General features: G+C 42.1%; 1 protein-coding gene across 4 annotated transcripts in view; it reads right to left on the bottom strand.

The window, feature by feature from the left end:
• Positions 1-27,001, bottom strand: part of USP32 (ubiquitin specific peptidase 32) — a 180,106-nt gene that overhangs the window by 35,882 nt on the left and 117,223 nt on the right. For 2 of the 4 annotated variants that reach the window (XM_075904739.1, XM_075904741.1), the window contains exons 10-17: positions 19,565-19,648; positions 15,542-15,603; positions 15,299-15,401; positions 11,364-11,556; positions 9,680-9,855; positions 8,715-8,855; positions 5,350-5,509; positions 2,067-2,221 (exon numbers count right to left, since the gene is read on the bottom strand). In XM_075904739.1, coding sequence (XP_075760854.1) covers positions 2,067-2,221; positions 5,350-5,509; positions 8,715-8,855; positions 9,680-9,855; positions 11,364-11,556; positions 15,299-15,401; positions 15,542-15,603; positions 19,565-19,648 — 1,074 coding nt within the window. The remainder of the gene's footprint in view (positions 1-2,066; positions 2,222-5,349; positions 5,510-8,714; positions 8,856-9,679; positions 9,856-11,363; positions 11,557-15,298; positions 15,402-15,541; positions 15,604-19,564; positions 19,649-27,001) is intronic. The other 2 variants (XM_075904740.1, XM_075904742.1) reach the window with 2 other exon arrangements.

Here is a 27,001-nt window from a genome sequence, read left to right as displayed (position 1 = left end):
TAGCCAATGGGAGCTGCGCGAAGCAGCACAGGCCAAGGGACATGCAGGCTGCAGTTGCAGGCACGGAGCCTCTCAGTTCCCATTGGCTGGGAACAGCAAACAGCAGCCAATGGGAGCTGAGAGGCATGTCCCTCAGCGTGCGCTGATGAGCAGGGACAGAGTCTGTCCTCTGGAGTTTGCTTATAAATGGGTCGGTAACTTTTAAACTATTTTTTCTCTGTAAGTTTGGGGGGGGGGGGGGGGAGGGAGTCAGCTTATAAAGAAATGGGCTTATGTTAAAATATATGTAGTAAATTTTGTTGTGAACAAAACATTTATTTTCTCTTGGGGAAAGGAGGTGGTAATAATCAGGGAGGGAAAATCAAAATAGAGTTGCTGAAAATAAGCAGCACATAATATAATATTCCCACTTCAGCATATGTTAAATACAAACTCATTAGTTACTATTACTTTAAAATGCTACCTACATTTATTTACCTTAATAGAACAGATACATTTGTTTTTAATGCAGCGACTGATCATTTTTATGAAAAAGTCTAACAAGGAGCAAAATCATGTGCAGGTATGCTCAGGATGCACTCAAGCAGCATTGACGTATATAGGGGAAAAATTATATTGAATGAGACATTATATGTTGCTGTTTAAGCAAAGAAATGCTAGTCTATTAAATTCCCTAGTTATCTGTGATTCACAAAATAGGTCCAATACATCTGGAACGTTAACATGAATAAAGCTCATTTGGTTTTGGTCTGCCTTCCCCCCCGTGAAATCTGTAAAAAAGCTATATACGCTGATTAAACATTTAGGATGTTATCCAGTAAAAAAAAGAAAAAGTTTTTTTCAACAATTACCTGAAAATTTTGGGTGGACTTGATTCTTGTGTGAAATGTGAAAACAGGCAATACGCCTACAAATAATTCCGTTTCCAGACACTCATTTGAGATAGTAAGAGACAAACAACCACTTTAGTCAGAGAAATCAATCTGTTCTTCTGCCTACTCCAGTTCTAAGCTAATGGACACATACTACCCAAAATCTAATGTAGGTAGTTCTTGCCAATCAAAATAAATATCAGAGCAAAAATGCCATATTAGTTAATTCCTGGGACAACATTTCTTATTGGACTGTCATGGTTTCTTATGTTCCTCATAAGCATATAGCTACACAAGGATCTCCATATTTAACATCACAGCAGGAGGCATAAGGGAGCTGTCGAAAAAGGCTTTCTTTCTTACCAGATCCCCCTCTAGACTGCCTTTTTGCCGACAAAGTGCTGAGTTGGCAAAACGTGGCGGCCATTTTTATGCAAATTAGACACGGCATATTTAAATCCCTGCCTCATTTGCAATGTCGACCTGCCTAATCTGCATCCCTCTGCCGACAGAGGGATGCAGTCTAGACATACCCAGTAGGTTTGGAGACAGCTGTGAAGAACTAAGTTCACTAACGTGACACATTTACAGACATTGTAGATCAAGGCAAACTATATTCCTCATTTCATGAACTCTTAATTCTTCTCTGACATATTCTAATGTTAACATTCCACCACTCACTAATTTCACTTTACTATCTACACCCCTATGTATTATGACTTGTACATAAAAATCATTTAAAATGCAACCACTTGTAGAAAGAATGGTACCTGGACTGCTGCTGCCATAATGCAAACAGACAAGCTACACGTAACAGGTCACATTGGAAGGAAACAAAGCTTTTAATCTACCTTTAAAGTGGGTGCTGTAAAACTGGAAATTAGCTCTAAAAATTTAATAGGAGGGCTGAGTTTTAATTACATCAGAAAGCACACCAAACTATATGTAACACCAGTCTCGCAAAGAAAGATTTGTTATATTCTTCACCAAGCAAATTGAAAGATTCCAACTTCGTAGCTGGGAGCACATATAGAAACTAACATTTAGGTGGTGGCTCAAAGTCTTTAGCATCAAAAAAAATTCTGGTCAAATTTTCAGACTCGTGTGTAAATAGTAGCTATAGCAAATGCCTCTTGAATTTGCATGTTTAGCAGTTTTCTGAAGAGTGAAGATATACTTAAAAGGTTAAGTTACCTCACTATTGTATAGCCACAGTCGCATATCCTCCTCTTTTATACGTAGCCTCTGGGACAGATATTCATGTATCTCTTTAATAGTTTGCATCCGACTAAAGCAGCCTGTGTAAGCCAATACTCGTTTTAAAGGAGCACTGGGAGAAGGTACATTCCCTGCATCACAATCACAAGAAAAAAGCAAAGATGTTCATAACACTTAGATCTGTGCATACAGTAAGAGGCAGATGAGTTGAATAAGGATATTCTAATACACACATTCAGATGAAGACATTTGGTGAAAAAGCAGTACACACAGAGCTATTCATGTTACTGTGTTAATATGGCCCATACTGTAATCTTAACAAATATTAACACTTGGGAAACTTCTCACACAAAACACACACACTACAACTTGGCTACCACCCATCCAGAATTGCCATAAACAGCAATCCCTCCCTCTTTGCTAAATATTTAATAGCAGTGCACTCGAGAGAGGCTATCATTGGCAAGACTTCATTACTTTTACAAAATACACAATTACCACCATCCTGTGAAGCAGCATAAATGAACTTATCTGCTTCTTTAGAAGACAAGATATGGAAGGCAAGAGGTAAATTATTTTTAATTAAACTTTAAAACATTCCTTCATGAATTTCACTTGGAAGCAGCACCACCTCACTGCACCTCTTCTATGGAGATGAATGTTGATCCATGAAGATGAAAATCAGACTGGCAGCTTCTGAACAGGGTTACTCTAACAGACCAAGTCTGCATAACACATTTTGTGAAGATACTTAGGAATTCAACAGTTTCTCAACATGCACTTACATTTGTCTACAAAACTAATTGACTTTGTCAAGGCAAAAAAGTTATTGCAGGTTGGACCTCTCTAGCCAGCACTCTGGTCCACCAACATTCATAGTCCAGTATGATTTTAGTCAGCCAGGTGTCCACTTACCATGGATGTGGCCAATTTTTCCCCGGTCCCATAAATTTTGTTTACAGCCACCAATTCCTGACTCTCAGTGTTCTGTGCTGTTATTTAGCTCTAATTTACCCTAAATATCTTCTAAGAGCCCAGTACACACTGGAAGTTTGGTAATGTACTAGACAATCTTGATGTCTCATGGTTTGGCACCGATCAGGTCCAAGAGTGCAGTATGAAAGAGGTTCAACCTGTATTTGTAATACAGTAATTCCTCATTTAACCCTATAGATGCTTTTCTGAAAATGTTCGTGCTAAGCGAAAATGTGCTATGCGGGGCCAATTTTCCCATTAAAAATAAAGGAAAAGGTGGGGGTTGCGTTTCAGGTGGTGGAGGCAAAGTCAATTTTTTGTTGGTGCTGGGTCGTCAACGTCAACAATAGATATCTAGCAACACAAGTCGGCACGGTTTGTTAAAATACAAAGATAAACACGTGAGTGAAAAGAGGAGCGCTGTGACTACGTGTATTCATCTTCTCATGTGTATTACCACTGTTTTCACCAACTTATACCGCTGCACAAAGTAGTCGGCCACTTGATTATTTTCGTGTTATTTTTGGGGATGATCATGTTATTCAAAAAAAGGCCCTAAAAAAATCATTCTATTGTGAAAATGTGTTAAGCAGGCACGTGTTAAAAGAGTAATTGCATCTTTGGATGATGTACTTGTATATCAGGTTTGAAAAATCATAACAAAGACTTTATTTTTCTGGAGCTTTTTCCATTTAAAATTAAAACTTTTTTCCTCAATGCATTTGAAACACATTAATGCGGTAACATCCGTGTCATAACCGTAACTGAACAGCTATATTACTTCAAGTAAACTCAAGGAGCAGCAGTTACAGATCAACTGTCCAAAGATTAAATGAACCAAATAAACAGCATTATGATATGAAATGACATTAATTACATGCTATGGCACTGCAGAGCAAAACTGAACCACAATCATTTTATATATCAGCAAAGCATTGTTTTACCTTAAATATCAAGCAAAAGAGTAATTTCTTTAAGAACACAAAAAAGCATTTTCTGCAATTAAAGATGAGAGGATTAGTTCTAAGATTACAGCAAGAAAGCATATTTGAAAAAACTCAAAAAGATTAATATTTGATTGAACAAATAATTAGTGCAGTGCAAAATAATTCCAAATCAAGATTAAATTTGGCATATCAGAAAAACCCATGTTTGAATTAGAAATGTTTAGGTACCAAATAAAACAGTTTTCCATTATATAAAGTTAAGTAGGAAAAAGAATTTGGATACCAGGCAGTTTCTATATCACAACTTGATCAAGCAGGCAGCCACTATAATTACACAGTAATTTTGAGTTTGTAATATTAACATATTTTACACAATTTGTCAAAACAGTGAAAAATCAAGCATCTGCAGGAGTTTTAAATAGACTCTGGCTAAATGGTCAATGTGCTTCCAGGTTCTAATTTCCAGTGATCAGCTCTTCTTGCGTATATACATACATTAATACACATGTGCATGCAAATCTCAATTTGCACATCTCCTGCCACACAGCATGCCAACACTGGAGATTTGCTGGGACACAAATTGTAGGAGCAAGAGATGCAACTGTGCATACATATCTGACAACTGAAAATCAGACCTCTATATTGCCTTCTCAACTCTGGCTGTAAAATATTACAAAAGTAAAGGCTACACATCAAATCCAGGACCAGTGTGATTTTAAAGTGACAATAGAAATTGTAATTATGATGTGTGAGCTGAAATCTAGATTATCCACTGATCTCACCTTTACATATCTTTGTTTTGCACAAATGTAGCCTTTGTTTGTAAACTGTATCAATTAGAAGATGCCACGTGTCACTGGCCCAATTACTTCTTCACAAGTATTAAATATTGTGCATCAGAGGCTAGTGACCTGGTTAACTCAGAATCAGTCCCAGTTTGCTGTCAACCAGCAGCTGGATGAACACTGCTGATTTATTACAATACAGCAGTGCATGTTAGGGGACTACATAAAATAAATTCAGATATAAATATTCTGTAACTACACAGAGGGCAGAGAAGGCTTTCCCCTGCTGTTTGTGTTAAGCAGTGCTTGTTTCTCACTCCCCCATCGCCAATCTGAAACACAAGTGAAATTACTTAAAAACTGCAAATGCCCTTAGTCTCTCCTCCTTGTGCATGATTTTTGATAAAAGCTCTTGAAAGTTTTACCAATCACACGTTCTGCTTTACAATCGATTAGCAGATGGAGAAGCAACAGTGGCCGCAAGCTTCTGTTGACCTGGGTCTCGCTTTTTAGAAACTGCAGAGTTGTGTTCTTGCTGCATTCTTAAGTTACCTCTAGGTAAATGATGAGGAAACGTTCTCAGGCTCATCATACCCATATTCACCCAGATGTTGGACTGCTGCATTCGGGTGGCAGGCTGCTGTCGCAGAAAGAGTAGATAGCAAGGAAATAACTCGAGCTCGGCCACGCCCGTCTTGCTGTTTTTGATCACCTACAGAAGAAATTTTAAGAACATTTCAGAGGGACTGCTCTTCTGAGGTTTCAAGAAGTCTAAAATGAATCTCTGTGGGAAGCAGATATGACGTGAGGCCTGGGAGATCCAAGGACTACCGTGAAAACGTGCAAGATAACAATGGACTTTTGGGACAATAAAAGTGTTGAGTAAATTTACTGGGGTTAATGCAAATTTCCCACTTCTGGGTTATAACAAACAAAAAAACCCAGCCTTTGGAAGCTACTCCTTGAGAAGTGAGTCACTGTCTACTGATTGCCTGTTTCCTAGAGATGAGATCAAAGGCCAAAGCCGTACAAAGAAAGCAACTGAATTGACCAGCGTTTAGGCTCTTGTTCTGAGACAGTTATGACCTTCACAAATCCAATTGTGGGTTTCGAAGGACTGTCACCTTACCAGAGCCCGATAGGAGGGCTGGGGGTGACCTCTACTAAAGCTTTTTAGCACGTGTGTGGTCTCTTTTCTTGTTTTAATGTTTTTAAGTCAAGAAAAATTGTGCTTGGTCCAAAACAGCGTGTTAACTTTTAACTGGAGGCAAAAGACTGATCACAGCTTCTGGAACGAGCATAATACACGCACTGGCCTTTTAGGAACGCTGTCTTGCTAGAGATATCACTGTGCAGGCAGGGAATTATGAAGCCTTAAAGAACACCTGGAAAGGAGGGAGTGAGCAGAGAAAAGGGTTGGGAGCTGGAAACCTTTAAGACGGTGCCCTCCAGCAGCCACAGAGGGCAGGGTACAGGTGCAGTTAATTTACGTGTGCCATAGTTAGACCGCATAATATAGCACTAATAGTATGGCCTGTTAAAAGAACGGCCATACTGGGCCAGACCAACGGTCCATCCAGCCCAGTGTTCTGTGGTTAATACCAGATGCCCCAGAGGAAGTGAACACAACAGGTAATCCTGATGTGACCCACCTCCAGAGAAACAGAGGCTAGGGACACCATTTCTACCCATCCTGGCTAACAGGCATTGATGGACCTAACTTCCATCTATCTATATTTTTTTGAACCCTGTTAAAGTCCTAGTCTTCACCACATTCTCTGGCAAGGAGTGTGTGTTCACACACACACACACACACACACACACGTACACACACACACACACACACACACACACACACACACACACACACACACACACACACACACACACACACACACACACACACACACAACACCGGTAGCTAAAGGAGTCTTGTGAGAACTGTATATTTCATTAAATGATTCCCTTCTGCTTCAGCAATACTCTTGCGGCATAGCTATTGCTAAGTTGTCACTCTGTAGGATAACAAAAGATGTCAACAACATCCGTTTATACTCAGATTTATCTGTGGTAGAAAGTTTTTGGTAATAGGAGGCTGGACTCATGGATCTAGAAGATCCCTTCCAGTCCTACAGCCCTATGCTACATTTGAAAGTAAAAGATATTTGAAGATACAAGGCAGAATGTAATTGTGTAGAAACTGCGATGTCTGAATACTGTATAGTAAACGCCACTGATATTTACACACACCTTTATTTCCTTCTCAGTTTAAGATTACATTCGGAAAACGTTTAAAAAACAGATACAGGAGGACCTTGCTGAGTAAGGGACACATCACTAACTAAACTTTTTACTGCAAGTTAGTAAGTGAACATATGCTATAGGAATTCCATGAACACTGATTCATCATGACACCAATTCATAAAAGACAAGGTTGCTCTCACCTGAAGAAAGAACAATTATTTCTACTGCTTCTTAATCATCATACCATAGTATGTTTGTAAAAGTAACTGCTTAAGTAATGGTGAAAACTCACTGCAGCTTTCTGCTATCAAGTCTTTGCCGAGGAATGGTTATGCTACCAAGTGAGATGCAAGAATGATTAGGCTGTACATTAGGAAGAGGGAAAATTAGGAGAAATAGTGGTTTTAGTGGTTGTTCATTTAAAAGAAAAAGGACATTACTGTTCTGTAAGAATCATTGATGGAACAAAGCAATTTCTACAATGTTAGCAGTTAACCCAACAAAAAAGAAATACAAGCGCTGACAGTGAACACAGGATCTGTTCAAAATACAAAGTGTTATTTATACTGCATCAGCACCTAATGGTTACAGAGAGGATTAAGAATCAGATTCTAACTTACACAGCCAATACAGCTGTTCTTTGGAGCAGGTGTTATAGAACAAGTTGATGGTTTAGTCTTAATTAGATTTTATATAAAATCTGACATTCAGATTTTCATGTTGCATAATACTGTGAACATTCATGAGAACAAAAAAGAACAGGATGTGAACAGTGACACAGCAAATATGATGAAAGCAACTTGATTGCATTGGCCGTCTAACAAGGACTACAAACACAAGGCAGAGACCATGCGTTCCCATGTTCTTTATAGTGCCTAACACAGTGGGACCCCCTAATTCCAATTAGGAATCTTTGGGTGCTGCAGCAATATAAAACAGCCCCAGGAGACCTAACTGTAGACCGCATGCATCCCTGTAGAGAAGGTAGCTGAAGTCTCTGGAGTGAGAGCAGTTTACACCTGTCTCCCACTTCACATCCCTTGCAAGGAAGGAGAGGCTGAGAGATTTGGGTTTATTTAGTCTATAGAAGAGTGTGTGCGGAGGAGGAGATTTGTAGCAGCCTTCAATTAGTTTCAAAGAGGGTGGAGAGAGGCTGTTTTCAATAGTGACAGAAGATAGAATGAGGAGCAACGGACTCAAGTTGCAGTGGGGAAGGTGTAGGTTGGATATTAGGAACAACTATTTTACTAGGAGGGTGGTGAAGCACTGGAGTGGGCTACCTAGGGAGGAGGTGGAATCTCTATCCCTAGAGGTTTTTAAGTCCCAGCTTGACAAAGCCCTGGCTGGGATGATTTAATTGGGGTTTGTCATGCTTTGGGGAAGAGGTTGGACTTGACCTCCTGAGGTCTGTTCCAACCCTATGATTCTGTGAGATAACTTATGGAAAGATAATGATAGCCATAGACTGTCTGATGGAAGCAAGGTTGAAATGAAGAGAAAATCTAGAAAGAATAACACTTCAGATTAATTCTGAAACCTTTCTTCAACTAGTTGAACATTGATATTTGCCCCAGAGGAAAAGATCAATAAGTGGATGTGTAGGCATAGAAAGAACCATTCACATATGATTTCAGAGTCGGTCCCAATAAACAGTTTCAACAATAATTACTTACCGGTCTTGGTAACGGCAGGTTTGCTCCATACCAGTGGTAAAGGGCTCTCCACACTGGTTCTGGTACCATTTTATAATCCCTCCCTTCCATCAACTGTGGAGATCGTTTTAATCGTCCTCCTTCCAGTGTTAATGATGCAGCCTTTAAGCAAAAAAGGATGGCGACAGAAAAGAATGGTAACAGATCTTAAACAGAGAAAACAGCCCACAGCTGCAAAGATTTAAGCTCAGGAACAGTAGAACAAGTTTTAATTATTGAAATATGCTAGCAAGTGGCAATTATCACCCGTTTTTCATACTGGAAGAAAGTATTCAATGTAACAAGTACGTTTAATTTTTACTAGTAAATACCTCTCTAACAGAACATAAAATTCCTTTTCGCCCCAGTTCTTCATTAATAATAGCTTACATTGAGGGTAGTAATATTTCAACGTTTATATTAACTGTGTGCTTGAACTGTGAAACTAGACTGGTCAGCTTAATTTTCAATATGCAATCTACTTCACTTTCTGATGCATGTGGACTGGTACAACAGCGTTATGATTGGGTTCACAATGCTGCAAGGAAATGTTTAAATACAAAAGTGTTTTCAATATAATTTTTAAATTATTTTTATGAAAACATTTCCACCTGTTTTATTATCTTCTGGAAAGCCCTTAAACACAGTTGTACTTTTTCCCTTTTGGAAGTACTTCACAGTGGCCCTTTAAGCAAAAAGTAAAATAATTTATGTAGAAAGAGTCAGAACACTGGTTACTACATTGTAAATGGTAGACAATTTTTTACTTTGTGGCTAACAAAATGGAGTGAATCATATTAAACTAGAAATGAAGTGATAACTGAGTGCTAGTTTTGTCCTATTGCTTAATTATCTAAATAATAAATTTAAGTTTTTACAGCTAGACAATTGGGATAAAGATTGGGATACAACATTTTCCCAAATTTCCATAAGCACATTGCATTTACCTTCACTGGATCTTGTGTTACTAGTGGCTGGTTATCAATAGCTCCTGGTCTTTGTGGGTTAAGTTGTAGCAATATATTTCCACTGGATCCAAGTAAACACTGATTATTATTGTCCGAAGTGTTATGCTGCCTAGCAAAACACATATCAGCTGCTGGAGAGCTCGAGTGAAGAAAACCTGTGGCAGAAATGAGTAATGAATCTCAATTTTAATTTTAAGTTGCATCCTGTGCACATCAGTTGGAAAATAAGGAGGAACACCTGTATTAAGGTTGTGGAGAAGATTCCCCTCAAATAGCGCTTGAATGGATCCAGATAACTGAGCACAAAACATGCCTCTATATCTGGAAAATTGGGACCTGAGTGTAAGATAATTGCACTCCCAAATGAGTATTTGGGCATACAAATACCGGTTTCAAGTCATGGTAATTGGCAGTTCAGGTAGGCTGTTAGCTAGCTGTGTGAATGGTAAGCGATATCTGTGTTTCACAATTTATGCCTGCGCATAAACCCATGCACAGTAATACTGTCATATTCTCAGCTTTGGACAAGGCGAGTGCCTGTATTTATAGAGAACCACCTACTGGCTGAATTATGCAATACCTAAATCATGAGGCCTGGGTTCTGGCTCACAATCACAAACACATGATTTGCTCTCTCAGGGGGTAGCCATGTTAGTCTGCAACTGCAAAAAGCTTAAAAAACAATGAATGGGTCCTGCAGCACCTTTGAGACCAACAAAAAACGTAGATGGGATCAAGAGCTTTCATGGGCTTTTCATCTGAAGAAATGGCTTGTGCCCAAGAAAGCTCATGATACCACCTACATGCTATTTGTTGAGTGGCTCCTGCATGACAAAGAGAGAGAGCATGTTCTGGTCCAGAGAATACACTATCTATAACCATCTTATTCTCGGACACCACAAAAGATTCAGTTAGCTTTCAAGAAAGAAAATTGGTTTCAAATTCTGTCAAGATTTTGTTACAAACAAGACAGCAGCATTTTTTCTGAAGCTGAACTGCAAACACTGAAGAGGGGAGAAAAGAGAGGACAATAGGTTATTCTGTTAATACTCCTAAAAAACAAGATTAGAGTATCATTTTGAGTGACTGTTGATGCGTTGGAATTGAAGAGTGGAGGTTTACAGCTTGACTGCCTTTTTAAAGAGTCAGTTTAGCTTGAGAGCTAGAACAGAGAGCAAGATTTTCGTCCAGCTAGACAAAGGCTTGTACTAACCATGAAGATGTTTACTTTTGCTGGGCGACATATTATGATGATACTACTACTAGAATTTTTGGAACTTAATTTTAGGTCCTGACATTATTGTATATATTTTTTAATATCTGGGTCTTTTTCTGCTCCTTTTCCCTCTATAGGGAAAGTGATCTGAGGGCAAATCATTGTGTGATGACAATGGGAAACTGAAAACAGTATTTTGAAAAAATACAATGATGGGGTGATTAAAGCAATTTTGAGAATAATAAATAGCATGTAAGAAGAAATGAATTATTTAAGTAATCCTGTCTTCTTTATCAAATAGACTCAAATGCACTATTACACCAACAGTACATATGCAGCTCATTTTATCTAAAACTTCAATTGCGGTACCTTTTACCCATGTAAAATTCAGGTCCCTTGAGACCCATCCTAGATTAAACCTCTATAGGAACAAGATTTTATGCTTACTGCTGTTAGTAGTCTCTGAGGCTTCTGATGCAGTAGAAATATTATCTGAAAACTTTTCTTCTGTGACAGAGAAGTAATTTAGGCCTCCTGTTTTGTCTTCTCTCTGTTCTGATGTATGGGTTGCAGCAGCTACTAGCGAATTCTTACCTCCACTCAAGACAGATGAAGGTTCTATCACAACAGGGTTAGCATCCTAAAATTGTTAGAGAAAGAGAAAGGTGAAGTACTGGACAACCTAAAGCTGAAAATGTAAAATCACTCTCAGACAGAGTTAATACAACCCAATACATGGTATCAAATTACTTTTAATGATCTCAAATGATTCTATAAAAAGATGTTTTCGCATCTACAAGATGAGGATAAGAGAATTATTCACCATCCAAATTACTGGAACATTTTTATTCTGTTGTATGTTACAGAGGACTATAAAACAGATAAGACTGTTTTGTTCTAAAAACCTGGAAATAACTGTAGCTGCTTAAAAATAGGCCATCAGCTATAAAGATTTTACAATCGTATCATTGATCATTGGTTCCAGAAGTTGTCTCTGTTGGGGGGATTAGATTGCTCAAAGCGCCAAACAGCAATGAAAAGTTCACTTCAATTAAGTCTGTGAATAAACGCAGAGCTTCTGAAAGTGAACAGTTAAACCCATTGGGTTAAGTCAGTGTTAAGCCAACTACATTGGCAGGTGGGATTAAACCTGGGACCTACCACATGAACTAAAAGGCTCTCAACTAAGGATGTAGAGAAGACTTTACTCTCTCTTTCTCAGTGGTCTCAGTGCCTCTGGATTACACAGGCACATATATACTCCCTCCACACCTACAGCTGGGAAGGAAATTGTTTTCTTTTTCTGTCAACATTTTCAAGATGAATACATTTTTTTGTTCCACACTGAGACACAACCAAAACATTTGGAAGTGTTGCAGAAAAAACAGACACGGACCAAGAACAGATCCAAGCTCAGTGAATAGGGGGAAACCCAAGTTCAAGTTCCTACACCGTTTGAATCCAAGCGTGTCCCCATCTTAGGTGAGCTTCCTAACCACCACTGTGTTTAGATGTTTTCCATTTTGAAGGTTTTGATTTTAATAATTTCAATTACACTTTAACATCTCAAAAGGCTGGGGAAAAGCAACCAGTGAAGGAACATATCAGAACTATTCTGAGACCATAATGGAAAATTTTGGATAGGAAAATAAGTAGGTTATTATGGCACAGTGTGTCTACTAGCAGCCATGGAAAAGTAGGACAAGCCCATAGTTTTACGGCTCTATAACAGATGCAGTTTGAGCCTACACTAATTTAATTCTAGATCACTTTACATTTCAATTAGATTTCTGGAAAGTTGCAAATAGAGTTGTTTAAATACGTGTTAGATTTTCCTTTAGGACAACTTTCTACTGTGTGGTCAAAAGCCATCTTTTATTAAACAAAAATATGGACTTGAATTCTCGGTAACAGTTTCAAAAGAGGACGTTCACTATATCTCAGTCACAGCTACAAAATGCACTAATACTACCCTAGACACCCAAAGAACATTCTCAAGAAAATGTAACTTCATTCCTTACTAATCTGCATTAGAGGTAGGCAAAAGCATGGACATCACAAAACGCTGCTTCACTACCCATTACAATACCCAGCAGTAGCAAAAGATTTTGTATTGGCTAAAGAGAACTGTCATGTTATGCTGGCCCAGCTATAAATCTTTTCAATGCCAGCATGACATGAAGGTTGGATTCCTTGCCTTGGAAAAGGCTATTTTGCTTGCCCTTGTGGGAAGGTGAAGGGGAGACCATATCGTCCAAAAGCAACACGTCTGCCCACTTAAGAAAAGGTATGAAAAAAGTCTCATTCAGTTCAGGACACTAATAGCCACAAGAGAAGATCCAGAGATTAGAAAGAAGAAAATAAATCAGCTGTTAAGAGGGCCATGGAATCCCCTTACATCCCCAACAAAGAGAAAATGAATGCAACAGACACTATAGAAAAAGAGGAGATCTACTTAAAGTTGCAGCTGAGTAAGATTTACTTGCAAATTCTTGGCTTGTTATATGGCAGAATCATGCAAAAGTAAAATTAACATAAAAAAGCAGTAAATTCAAACCTAAGTGAATAATCCAAAACATAATCCTCATGTATGTATCTGTAAAGTCCTATGTAGTTCTTGAATATGTTCTTTACTTGGCAGCAAAGTATAGACGGCCTGTAAGACACTACTTTGTATAGAGAATCTCAGAAGTGCTCGTGTTAACCAAACGATTAGGTACGAAACCTTATATGCCTCTGAATAAGCACACTGTAACAAAGATCAAATTACTCAGCGTGTCAAGCAAGCCAAAAATGTCCAGTAAGTCAACATTTGTCCAACTCTTCAGGAATGTACGACTAATTAAATCACTAATTAACAGTGAACACTTTCTGACCTTTGAACTATCTTTATCTATTTGCCTTTACAAGCAAGTTACATGTTTACTGAAGACAGCCTCATCTAACACTTAAAATATCTCCTCTTCTGAGGAGCAACTTTATTCTTCTCCATTTGTGGTTGAGCGAATTGCTAATTTTATTTATTCCCGTCTCAAACAAGTCTTAAGTAGATTTCCCTCTGCCCCCCCATGTATATGAAGTAGGCAAAGATGCTCTCATTATATGCTTTTATGGTCAAGTCTTCAAGGAACATAACCCTACCTCAATTCTCTTTTCTGAACACGAACACATACTTTGCCTACTTCTGTTTTTCCATTATTGCTACTTATCAGGACATTTCTATGTAAAAAAAAAAATCATAATCAAGCTCCCCCTTGATTCATTCAGAAAAGGCTCAATCTATTACTTGTGGCATGAAATATCACATCCATTACTATTAAGGCCCTACCAAATTCATAGTTTATGTTGGTCAATTTCATGGCCATGGGATTTCTAAAATTGTAAATTTTATTACTTTAATTATTTAAATCTGAAATTTTATGGTGTTGTAAATGTAGGGGTCCTCACCAAAAACTGAGTTGTGAGAAGTTGCAAGATTACTGTAGGGGTGTATTGTGGTACTGCTATCCTTACTGCTGGCCAGGAGCCTAGTTCTGAAGGCAGAGTCACTGTCAACAGCTGCACAGAAGTAAGGATAGCATGGTGCCTTTTTGCTGCCCTTATTACTGCACTGCTGCCTCAACTCAGCAGCTGCCACTCTCCAGCCCCCCACCTCTGAAGGCAGCAGTACAGAAGTCAGGGTGGCATGGTATGGTATTGCCACCCTGACTTCTGTGCTGCTGCTGGCAGGGAGCTGCCTTCAGAGCTGGGTGCCTGGCCAACAGCCACAACTCTCCAGCTGCCCAGCTCTGAAAGCAGTGCAGAAATTAGTGACAATACCACAACCACCTGAAAATAACCTTGCAATCTGTTTGCAACTCCCTTTTGGGTGAGGTCCCCCAATTTGAGAAATGCTGGTCTCCCATATGAAGTCTATATAGTATAGGGTAAAAGTGCACAAAAGACCAGATTTCATGGTCTGTGATGTGTTTTTCATGGCTTTGAATTTGGTAGGGTACTAATTATTATCCAATAGTTTTGTCAAAAGCCAAGTGGGTTGTGAGATCACCAAATAAATCAGTTAGAACAAGGAGGCTGTGCCTTGGCAAGAGGACTTTTCTTTGACAAGTATCTTAAAAAGCAGCAATGATTGAAAAGAAAATGCAGAAGAAATAGGACAGCCTGATGGGACCTTAGTGAAGAGCTTAGTATGCAACAGCAATTCTCTAAATCAATTTGTTTCCGCTAATGGATGAGGGCTATTTCATTTCTGGCATTCTTTTTTATTTACTTATTGGTTTATTGATTAAGCAGGGATTTGTTCTTCCCTTCCTGTTTTGTCAACACATGCAAAAATGGAATATCAACATGTTGAAACCTCAGTGTTAACAGGAGCTACTTACATATTTGACATATTCTTTCCATTGCTGCCACCATTGCATTGCGATGAGAAACCAGTTGTGCCCCAGCTGGAGACCATATCTGCTTTCCCGTTCTAACCAACCCCTACATACAAGAATTAAGAAAATAATACAATCAAAGTCATGTCTTGAAACAGGGCAGTGACAGGGAGAGAAAAGCCAAACACTAACATGGTGTTAATGCAGAAATCTATAAAAGGCATTTTTTTCCAATAAAATGCATACCTAATAATTTGTCCTTCCTCTTCTGGAGTAGCAGGTCTTAAACCCAAAACTATATGGCACACCTAAATAGAAAGAAAAGGGAGACAAATCTTACCATGAAATTGTAAGATGCTCAAGGAAACAGTAGGTAAGAAGTACTAAAGGCATTTTCTTCTATACGGAGACCTCTTTCAGAAACAGCATTTGGATGGTGATAGAGGATTTCAAATCAGTACAAAATTCAGAGCCAAGTTTAGTTTAGGTAGTTTTAAGCCAAGCAGGTTACTAAAAATCATATTCTCAACTCACAAACTCACTGGATCCTGTTTGTACTATTCAGCCAGAGGTAAGCCCCAACATGGATGCCCAAAGGGGAAGGAAAAAAGGAAGGAGTAATAAAAATGTTTTTAAAAGGTCTCTCTGCAGCCGTTGCACCACACACAGAAAGACAGATTCCAATAATCAACTGCAATATAATTTACCCATAAACAGTAACCAATTTTAATGGCCCAAAGACATCCAGTGACAGAATCAGAATTAGAATCCAGGTCTCCAATTCCCAGGCCAGTGACTGGTTAGGGCTCTAGACTATGCTGTTTCTCACAAAGTAAGGAAGAGGTGACCATTCTGCTGAGAGAAAAGTTCATAGTCACATGCATCTGACGAAGTGGGTCTTTGCCCACGAAAGTTTATGCTCCTACACTTCGGTTAGTCTATAAGGTGCCACAGGACTCCTCGTCGCTTTCATAGTATCTGCGGTTTATCCCATTCCTATTTATTTTAGTTGGCACAACAAAAATGTCAGCCTCAGCTTAAGTTTTCTGTGTAAGCTTGCCTGCACCTAAGGTTTCCCTGCAGAGAGATTTATATCCCTAGAGCTCCCTTCCTTCTATAATCAATCCCATCTCCCTGATCATCTTCCGTTGAGTAAGCTAGCTGTATCATACAGCAGAATTTCAACACCTTGCTCAACAGATGAATCCTGCCCACCATATTATGAGGGAGGAAAGAGGAAAAATCAGAGAGAAAGTAACTCAGTTTCAATATAGTGTCATCAAAATTCATTTTATTAATGTATATCACAATAATGCTGATTATTAATCATGTTTATTATAATAATCCCTAAGAACAAACCAAGAACGAGGCCTAATCGTGCTTGGTACTGGGTACACACAGTAAAAAATAATCCCTGCCCCAAAGAATTTACAGCCTAATCAGATGAGACACAGCATGGGGGGAAGTGGTAGAATGTGCGGCAGAAAGACCAATGTGAAATACCATGTTGGTTCCAATATTATTTCTGAGGCGGATTTGTTTGGTAGGGAGAAACTGCAGTGGAAAGAAAAGGGAAGGGAGAGAGGATGCTAAAGGGAGGCGGCATGCAGGACAGGGCAGGGGAAAAGGCTCCCCTCTGCAGTTTCGCCACCTGGCCTGTATTCTTTGTAAGATGAGCGCTTGAGAAGCCAACCAGGAGAGAGTCAGGTGCCACCCAGCTGATTAACAGAGCACCCACAGCAGGCACCATGTGTTTCTATTGGGCACACTGAGGCATGCATCCCTCAGTGCACATAATAACATTTATTCCACATATGGATGGAAAAAATCAGAGGGAACATTGAAGATGGTTGTTAGTTTCACGAGAGGAAGGGTTCCCCCTGCATCCTCAAGTGTGCTGGGGAAGGGATGGCTTTAGCTGGACCCTATTTTAATCCCCATTCCTCCCACTGCAGCAGTCGCTGATTTGGCTGCTCCTGCCTCTGCTCCTATAGGCTGGAACCTCTCTGCAGTTTGCTTCCCAACATCACTTAAGGAAAAAGACCACCTGGGTCCTCCTTTCCCTAGAGTGGGAGAAGGAATGGGTCTTCCCTGACAAATGGCTTGGTCTTCGAGCTGGCTTCCAGAATGGTTGATCCTTCTTCCGCGTTTTACATCCTCTTTTCATGTGTCTTTCGAGGGTACCAATTTGAATCTCAGTTGGAGATGTCTAATGATTGGTGGAGCAACTGATTTCAATTGGTATTACAACGAGAGCTGGTATTCTAATACTCTGAATAAAAGAAAGATCATTAGCTGCTGGGAAGGGACAGATTTCCCAACAACTATAACACAGCTGGCTCTGATGTTAGGTTTTGGGGTTTGTTTGTTTTTTTTTAAACTAATGCTATAGTGAACTAGCATCAATGTCTTCAAAATAAGTCACCCTTTTTGTTATTAAACCAATAGGTTGAACGGCTTGATTTAAAGTAATAAAGACTAAACAAATAAATACTTCACACTTCTACAGCACTTCTTCATCTGTACATCCTGAGGACGTCACTAAGGGTGATAAGCACTATCACTATTCTACACATGGGGAACTGAGGCACAGAGAAGTTAAGTGACTGCACAAATACAGCTATGGCAGAATTAGTGTCCTGGCCTCCAATCTAATGTCTTGTGCAGTGAGCATGCTGGGCTGGAGATTGTTGCTTACATAGTAAGTGCCTGGAGGTCCTTACAGTGGATTCGTGAAGAGAGCATGGAGGTGGCACAAAACAAAACTAAAAAAATATAATGATGGGAACGAGAGTTCTGAACATTTACTGAAGAACACACACAACTAACCTATTGCTAGAGATACTTATCATGGACAATAGTTATTACTTTTAGCTCTGATACACACATTTATTAGACATTATTTATTAGTTAAGCACTGACAAAGTGTTAGTGCTCTACAGACCTGCGAACGGGGAGAAGAGCTAAGGAGGCAATTGTCCTGGGGCCTGGAGATTCTACTATTCGGCAGTGGCGGAGGTGTCCAGAGCCCCAGGGCCTTTAGAATCGCTATGGGAGTGCTGCCACTCCTCAGCCCTGCACCATGCACTCTGGCAAGCGCTGAGGGCCAGGGGTGCCATCTGGGTGGTGCGGGGAGCCCCAAACCCCACTCCCTGCCCCCGAGGCTCCACCCTTTCCGGGGTCCAGCGGCCCAGCTATCCTGTCAGCTCCTCTGGTGCTATAAAAATAAAGACACCTGATTCTGAGGAGATTACAATGTAAGAAAGAGCGAGAACGTACTACAACTAATTATAAAACATTTATTTAGAAAACATTTATCTATCTATCTTCTCTGAATTAATTATTTTTACCAATGAATCCATCTGATAACTTCCAAAAAATGGGGATTGCAACATCTCCACCCAAATTTTGGTAGAAGTATCATCATCATCATATTTAAAATTACCTTGGAAAAAAATGTGTGTAAGAGATCTTGAAGAAAACGCTGACTCATCAGCCCAAGACTTGGCAGGAAACCTATCCTTTTCTTTGCTGCACCCACAGACTACACACACAGCCCCTATGGGAAGGAAGATGTCTCTGTACAATTGAGGCTGTGTAATAATTATGAAACTGCACTGAAACTCAGAATGGAGCCGCCCCGCCTCCCCCACCCCCAAAAAACAAATGGGGGGGGGGGTTTGGGGAGGAGGGCTCCATTACACAATAGGGACCAATCTTGAAATAGGGCTGTACTAAATTTTTGGAATTGGACGAAACATTCAATACATATTTGATCACAAGCTTCTGAATTCCAGGTTTACCTGCCTTGTAAAAAGGATGTTATATCATTGCTTTTTGGGCACTATTCTTTGATATACAGCAATAAAAGACACTTTAGATGCTGTCTACAGAACATGGCAGAAGTAATTACTGTATGCTGTAGCGGCAGATTTTCTCATTTCTTGTATCACTTCCTTAGGGAAGATATGGAACACCATTTCTAATGGAGACTGTAACTACTGTTACACTTTAAATTTCTTTCCATTTTATGTACCGTATACTCCATTTTTAATAGCTTGCGCTTTAGGCATCTCAGGACTCTTAAGTGAATAAGCAAGTACTGCATCATTCAGTCAAGGTAATGCACTTGTACAAAAACACACTATTTAAATAGACAAAACTCTACATGAGTTGACACAAATGCTGATGTTGCACATTGCGATGGTGAACAAAAAGCTGAGGAGTTAATTACCATACTGTTAAGGTTTAAATTTGCACTAAATGTACCTGAAAAAGCAGATTTAAAAATTCATTGGCAAGAGCACTCTTCACACTCCAGATCTGATAGTCTTCCAGAGTGAGGTGTCCAAGCTAAGTTAAAAAGCAGAGAGAGGAAATAATGAGCATTATCAACTTAACCTCATTTCTGTGTGAGCTGCACATAAATCCACCATACAGCACATGGACAGTAAGTGTCTGGGAAAAGATTAGCATACATCATTATTGCTTTATAACTTCATCATAGATCACAATAATGAAATGAAATCCCAATACCAGTTTTAGCTTATCTGTAGTCAAAGAACATGAGTGTCCCAAAAGAACCACAAAGAACTGAACCTTGTACAGAATGAGCCATGCAAAGGTACCAATCTTTGTTCCCGCCACAAAATCCTGTAGATTTAGTTTCCAATGTCCATCATAAACATGCTTTCTGAAGCTGTGACCAAAACTGCACTGAAAAATCCAGATAAATGGCCAGGATAACTATTTCCTGCTAGACTACGTTTCTGCAACCCACAGAAATGTCCCGCATTCATACAGAACAGCACAGAAGTCAACTGCAGGCAGAGGGTCTAACTGTCGTAAGATCCTAGTCATCTTAATCTACAATCTTCCCACAAAAACATGGATGGAATGCAAGGGGCTCTTAGGAGCTAACAGAAAGCACCTGCTTGACTTAAGTCCTTGTATGTCCAACCTGGATATGTTGAATTCTCCATTAAATTGATCCTAATAATTCTTTAAATCAAAACATAGATATCAATCACGTGGCAAAAGAGCAGAATTTCCCTAATGTCTGATGGTTTCAAACATTTTCAAGGAGAAAACAACACAGTTCCTTCTTGACAGTCAGGCTGACTGGGCCACTAATCGTGTCTCACCTACAGAATGTCTCTTAGCATGCTGGTGCAGTATTGCAGCAGTTCTCTTAGCCAGGGCTGAGCAAGAAGCAGCCAGCGGGCCAGATCTCGCCTGCCAAGCCACCAGATTCGGTCCACAGTGCTTTCCCGGAACCCTTAGGCAGAGAGCAGCTCACGCTGTGCTCTGAATGGTGGGGAGGAAGGAGGGAGGCTTTGTGCACTCCCCCCCCCCCCCCAGCAAAATCTCTCAGCTCTCACTGGCCAATTTCCGACCAATAAGAGCTGAGAAATTTTGCTGGGGGCTGCGGCAAGGTGTGAAGCCTCCCTCCTGCTCCTTCATGCCTAGAGCAGGGCCATGGGGAGCAGCCAGCCAGCCAATTAGCCTGGGACTACAGCAGACAGCCTGACTCAGGTTCCTGCAGGACTATTGGCTGGGAGCCACCAAGGTAAATGCTTCCCATCCAGAGCCTGCCTCTGCCACCCCAGCTCCTCTCTCCCCTCCAACTACCTGCCTCAAGCCACCACCCAAGCCGTCTGTACCCCCTTCCCCCTCTTCTCTCAAGTCACTACTCCCTCCCAGACCTCGCACTTCCTCCTAAAGCTCCTTTCCCAAGCCAGAATCCTCTCCTGCACCAAGACACAACCCCCTCCTTCACCCAAACTCCCCCTCAGACCCCACATCCCCCTTTCCTGCAGCCCAGTCCTCTACCCCAAGCTCCCTTCTGCACCCAACCTCCACCCCAGACCCTGCACCCTCTCCATAAAAGTGCAGCCTCTGCACACTTGCCAAAATCTTGGAGTGACCCCATATCAAACATTATTGCCCACCCCGTCTTAGCCAGGCTATGACAAATAACTCTTATCTTTCCCTTGGGACTAATCAGTCCTCCCCTTCCGAGCAGGAATTTTCACCCATCAAGCCCTCTTCCTGAAGGTAGGCTGTGGGGGTGTGAATGGGTAACTGATGAACAGATTACACGGTAAGCATTATCCTTAATGGGTGATGCTGACCAGTTAATAGTTAACCGCTACCTGGGAGCAGCCCCCAGCTCACGGCCCAGCTGCTCCAGCCAGCGAATTGCAGCCTCACAAAGGGCCAGAAGCAGCAGCCCGAGGGGGGCACATGAGGCTGTGGACTCCCAGCTGAGCCAGTCGCTCCCACTCCACCTCCACCCCTGGCTGCCGCTTCTTTGAATTTCAAAACCCCGTTTCAAAGGGTGGTATCTGAACTGGAATTTCTTTGTAAATTCAACACGATCAGTTTAATATTGCGTTAGGACCTCAACTGGTTAATGCATTACAAAGGCAACTTCCCCTCTCTGGATATTCACATCTCCACACCAAATACTATGAATGACCCACTTCCACCCTGACTTGATTAGCTTCATTAACACAAGCAACTTCTTCCGTGTGTGTGTGTGTGCGCGCGTGTGTGTGCGCGCGCGCACACACACACACGGCTTGACAAATTCTGGAAAACCCTACTCACCAGACAAAAAAGGGACTCGCCACCCTCCCCCCAAAAAAGTGTTTTCTAATAGCATAAATTCCTAAGAAGAGTAAGAACAGTAATTACTAATAAGTTATTAATAAATATCTTATAAACCTCTACCTTTTCACTCTGCTGCCATGTCTCCTCCCCTTGCTCCATCATCTCCCCTGGTGCCTGCTGCCCCCCCAACCCCTCACCCTCCCCTGCTGTCCTGACTCCTGCCCTTCTCACTGCCCTCAGCCTTCCTGAGACCTGCCCCCCTCCATCAGCCCTTCTCTCCCCCCTGTGCCCACTCCTTCAGTAGCCCCACTCTGATCATGTGAGCTATCCCTCCTCATCCCCTCTCCTAACACCTCCCTCTACACACCTGTCCTACCTCTCTCCTCTGGTGCTGGTCTCTCCCCTGCAGGTGTCTGCCCTCCTGCTTCATCCCCAGAATCCCCGGCACCTGCACCCTCCTGGTGCCTCCCCCTTCCCTCACTGCCCCTGCCCCCTTTGCTCTCTTTTTCCCTGATGCCCACCCCCTCACCACCCTCTGCTCCCGTTCCCCTCATAGCCTTGTGCCCTCACACATGCCTTGCTCCATCCCCGCCTTCCTCACACCCACCCCTTCTTTCTAGCCTTCTCCCAGCACCTCCCCTTCCCCCCTCTAGCCCCCAGTGCCCTTACCCCCTCCTCTCCCAGCATCACCCTGTCTCCACTGACATCTCCCCTCCTGCCCTTTACCTCAATGTCTGCACTTGGCCCCCGGTGTTTGTCTCTCCTGCACCCCTCTCCCTTGGTGCCTTCCCCTTTCTTCTTCTCCTGACCTTCTCTCCTCCCCTCCCCTCAGCACAAGCCCCTTCCCCATATTTTTCCCCTCTCCTCCCCTCCTCTCCCCACAGTCTAGTCCAGCCCAGCTCAGCCCCTTCCCCTCCTCCAGGGCCAGCTCTAGGTTTTATGCTGCCCTGAGCAAAACATTTTTGACTGCCCCCCCCTTTTTTGTTGTCTTTTACAAGTTTGCATTTTGCAATAGTTTTTTTTCCCATTTTTGTCACAGCATTTTAGCCCTATAAATAGCAGATAGCATTTTCATTTGTTTTTTTACATGAAGGCAAAGGTGCTTCAAGTGAACTCCCCCTTTCACTTGCTGCTGGATCACAGAAACCTTTTCCCTGCCCTGTCCAGCCCCTCCCTATGGACAAGCACCCCATCACTCCAGACCCACAGGAGAAACAGGGTGCAGGGACAGCACAGAGCCAGAGGGGTGCAGGGAACAGTGGTGGGGGATTACAGGGGTGGTGCAGGGAACGGGAGGCACAGAGCCAGAGGGATGCAGAGTGCGGGGTGTGGTGGAGGCACGGGGAATGGGACGCGGAGAACGGGAGGGGCAGAAGGATTGGGGTCTAGGGGCAGTGCAGAGAAAGGGCAGCACAGAGATGGGGGGCAGGGATCAGAGGAGAGCAGGGTGCAAGGATGGCGCAGAGCCAGAGAGTCACAGGGAAGAGGGAGAGCAGGGGATCCAGGGGAGCAGGGGCAGTGTGGGGAACGGGCGGCGCGGAGACAAAGGGATACAGGGTGGGTGCAGCGAGCCAGGTGGCCGGCCGGGAGCGGTCTCTCACCGGCGAGGGGGTTGGGTCTACGGCAGGACTGGAGCCAGCAGGGCAGGGCCTGGCTGCGCCACAGCCAGCTCCCGGGGTCACGCAGCCACCGAGCTGCCCTGGCCCTTTAAAGTCAGCGGGGCCATGTCACGCCAGCATCCTGGCATCTGCTGGTGTCCCACCCTCTGGCTTGTGCCCCACCTCCTCATGCCAGAGCTGCACACAGGCAGCCCGGCGCTGAGAATCACTGTGCTTCCCCCTTCCCAGCGGCACTCCGCTCCTCTGCCCGGCCGGCAGATCGGATGGGGCCGCGCCGCCCGTAGTGCGGGCTTTGGCCAGCCCGTCACAACCGCCCACCGGGGCAGTCTGCCCCTGCACTCGCCAGCTGATAAAATCTACTCGCCCTGGGCGAGCGCATTTGCCGAGCCGTGTGTGTGTGTATAAAAAATACACTCACTCACTCTCCTGATTCTCCACTCCAATTCATTTGATGAAGTGGGTTTTAGCCATGAAAGCATATGCTCTAATTAAACCTGTTTAGTCTCTAAGGTGCCACAGGACTCCGCGTTGTTCCTTCAGGCAGGACTTTCCCCTTTAGTCCTCTCTCTGACTCAGGCCTTAGATTTACCATTTTTATCCTTATTCACAAGTTCCTACTCCAGACCTTTCCTGGGAGCTAGGGCTGTGACTTAAGTTAGCTGCAAGGCTTTTCCCAGTTCCCTTCAGCTTAACATCTTTTCCAGTTAGTTTTCGTGAGGGGTCAACAGTGTCTGTTCTGCAGTGAGAGAGAAGGCAGCCTTTATACTGTTCCCCTTCCCCCAACTCCTTCCCAACTGTTTGGGTGAAGCAGGAACAGCAACAAAATGCCTTTGCAAAGCACTATTCATTCCTGGGGCTGCTTCCGCTCTATGCCTGTCCCCAGTTGGGGTCTCTATATCAGGGCTGTTTGTTTGCAGCCCGCGGAGTAATTTGGGTTTATGCAGGGCTCAACGTGTGGACCACGGGTGGGATCCTTTGAACATGGCCTCCACTGGGAACATGCTCCACAACAGCGAGGTGTCTTCCAGGTGGGGTGAACACTGAAATATGCAAGCAGATTGGCCGGGTGGAATAGATGGGTACAGGGTGTCGGCATTTCTAGCCCCCAGGGAGCCGGTGCCGGGAGCACCAGGGCATTGTGGGAAGTGCTGGCTACTTAGCCTTGTGGGCAGAGCCTGGGAGGTGCTGACTGGCTTACACTGGCCACGTTTAGGTCCAGCACCGTGGCTTAAAGCTTAATCTTTGTATTCATGCCCATCAGTGTGAAAGAAGCTATTTGCATATAATCACATATATATTTGCATGTATATACCATCACACTCAAGTTGCGGCCCTCTGTATGTGTGGTGAGTATCATTGGGGCCACTGGGGCTTCCAAAGTTGAGTAGCCTTGCTTACATCTTCTTACTAGGCCAGGCCAGGTTGTAGGATGCGCTGACCAGGAGACAGGCTACTCTATCACAGAATCCAAGTGCCACATTTTAAAACTGCATTACCATTTGGTAATGCTACACAGTTCTGCTTTGTTTCCCCCTCAAGGTTTTTACCATCAGTAACATTAATAAAGCTCCCTTTTCATGTCAAAATACTGCAAGTGATAAAGCAAAGGTCAAGTTGTAACACAGCTTTGCAAATGTCAGTTACACAAAGTATATTTTAACTGTCTGCCGTTGCTGACCACAGGTGAATATAAAATACATCCAAGCCAAGAGATTAACAAGAATTCAGATTATAAATATAAACAGGAAATGACAAAGTAGCATAGTATGACATTGCCCAGCTCCATTAAACTTTCTGATTTTTCAATTGCCTGATAAAAAGGCTCAATTTGATATGTTCATGCTGGAATGCAACTGCATAAACCCTTACACAGTAGGGGCATTAATAAATCTCTGGTTACAACCTTTTTTCCCCCCACAGTTCAAAGGCCAAAGGAAATAATGTATATAGGATTTCAATAACTTAATTATTGCATCAGCATCTTTTTCTACCACTATTTTTATAATCTATTGGGAGGCTCCATTATTCTACACGTAATCTTTGCTGAGAAGGTAGGGTCTCTTCCCTTTCACTGAACATTTTGGAAATGGGTCATTGATGTGCTTAGCTACAGACTACCCCTCAGTGGGGACCAAACCATAAAAAATTGAGTGGATGAAGGAAAGAGCATCCTAAAGGCCCTCTTTCCTATCATCAGAATAACTAAAGAATCTTTTCTACCGGAAGATGGGCCAACAACTTCACTGGAACACAAGTGGGTATGGTATACATTTGTTCAAAGGTAATTAAGCACTTCTTGGTATCTTGATAACTTTCATAAGACACTTTTACTTACACAATATATATGTGTGCGTGTGTGTGCGCACACACACCCATAGATTCACATATATATACACACACACCCATACATACACACACAAGTATATCAAAAGGAGGAAGTTACTTATCAAGTGTAGAACCAGTGTTAACAAGGTCAATTCAGTCAGTGTGAATGTGACTCATTCCCAGCAGTTGATGGGGAGGTGTGAATACCAAGAGAGGGAAAACTGTCTTTCTAGTGAGCTAGCCATTCTAACTCCTTTATTCTGTCCTAATTTGATCATGTTAAATTTGCAACTGAATTACAGTTCTGCTGTTTCTCTTTGTAGTCTGGTTTCGAAGGATTTTTTTGTAAAAGGATGGCTACATTTAAATCTGTTACTGAGTATCCAGGAAGGTTACAGTGTTCTCCTACTGATTTTTGTATGGTCACTTTTTTGATGTCTGATTTAGGTTCATTTATCACTTGGCACAGAGACTGGTTAGGTCCTGTGACAATGCCACTTGTATGGATGTGTGGACAAAGTTAGCAAAGGGGTTTGTTGCAGGGATGGGTTCTTGGTTAGTGTTCCTGTGGCGTGGTATGTGGCTGCTAGTGAGTATTTGCCTACAGACAGTCCCTCAACCTGAAGCAAGGACTGGCCTGCCTCCCCAACTCTGGGAGAGTGAGCCATCATTTTCCAGGATAGGCTGTAAATCATCAATGATGTGCTAGAGGAGTTTTAGGCAATAGCCTGTGGCATTCTGTTATTTTCCTTGTAGTCCGTCCTGTAGTGGGTGACTTCTGGGTACTCATTGGGCTCTGTCAATCTGGTCCTTCACTTCCCCAAGTGGGCATTTTAGTTTTAAGAGCTAGGTATTATTTTTATTATTTAAAGACTTGAGTGTCCCTGCTTAGAGAGTTTCAACCTGTACATGTCTCTGGAAAGATCTGATGAAAAACTGACTTTTGCTTAGTAGAGAACACAGTGACAGAGCTGTGCACTGAAGCCAAATGTGGTAACTTTACTTCTTTTTGTATTACTTATAAATAATCTGAAATAATTGGGTCTTACCTACTTGCCACGTATTTTCATTTGTATCCAAGCTAATCAGTTCCTACATCCTTCAGGATTCAACCTGAGCCCTTTCCCATGTGTGTGAAAATACCGTT

This window comes from Pelodiscus sinensis, chromosome 21 (assembly GCF_049634645.1).
Source record: "Pelodiscus sinensis isolate JC-2024 chromosome 21, ASM4963464v1, whole genome shotgun sequence".
NCBI lineage: Eukaryota > Metazoa > Chordata > Testudines > Trionychidae > Pelodiscus > Pelodiscus sinensis.
The sequence above is the reverse complement of the archived record's forward strand: the minus strand, read 5'-3'. Positions and strand labels throughout refer to the sequence as shown.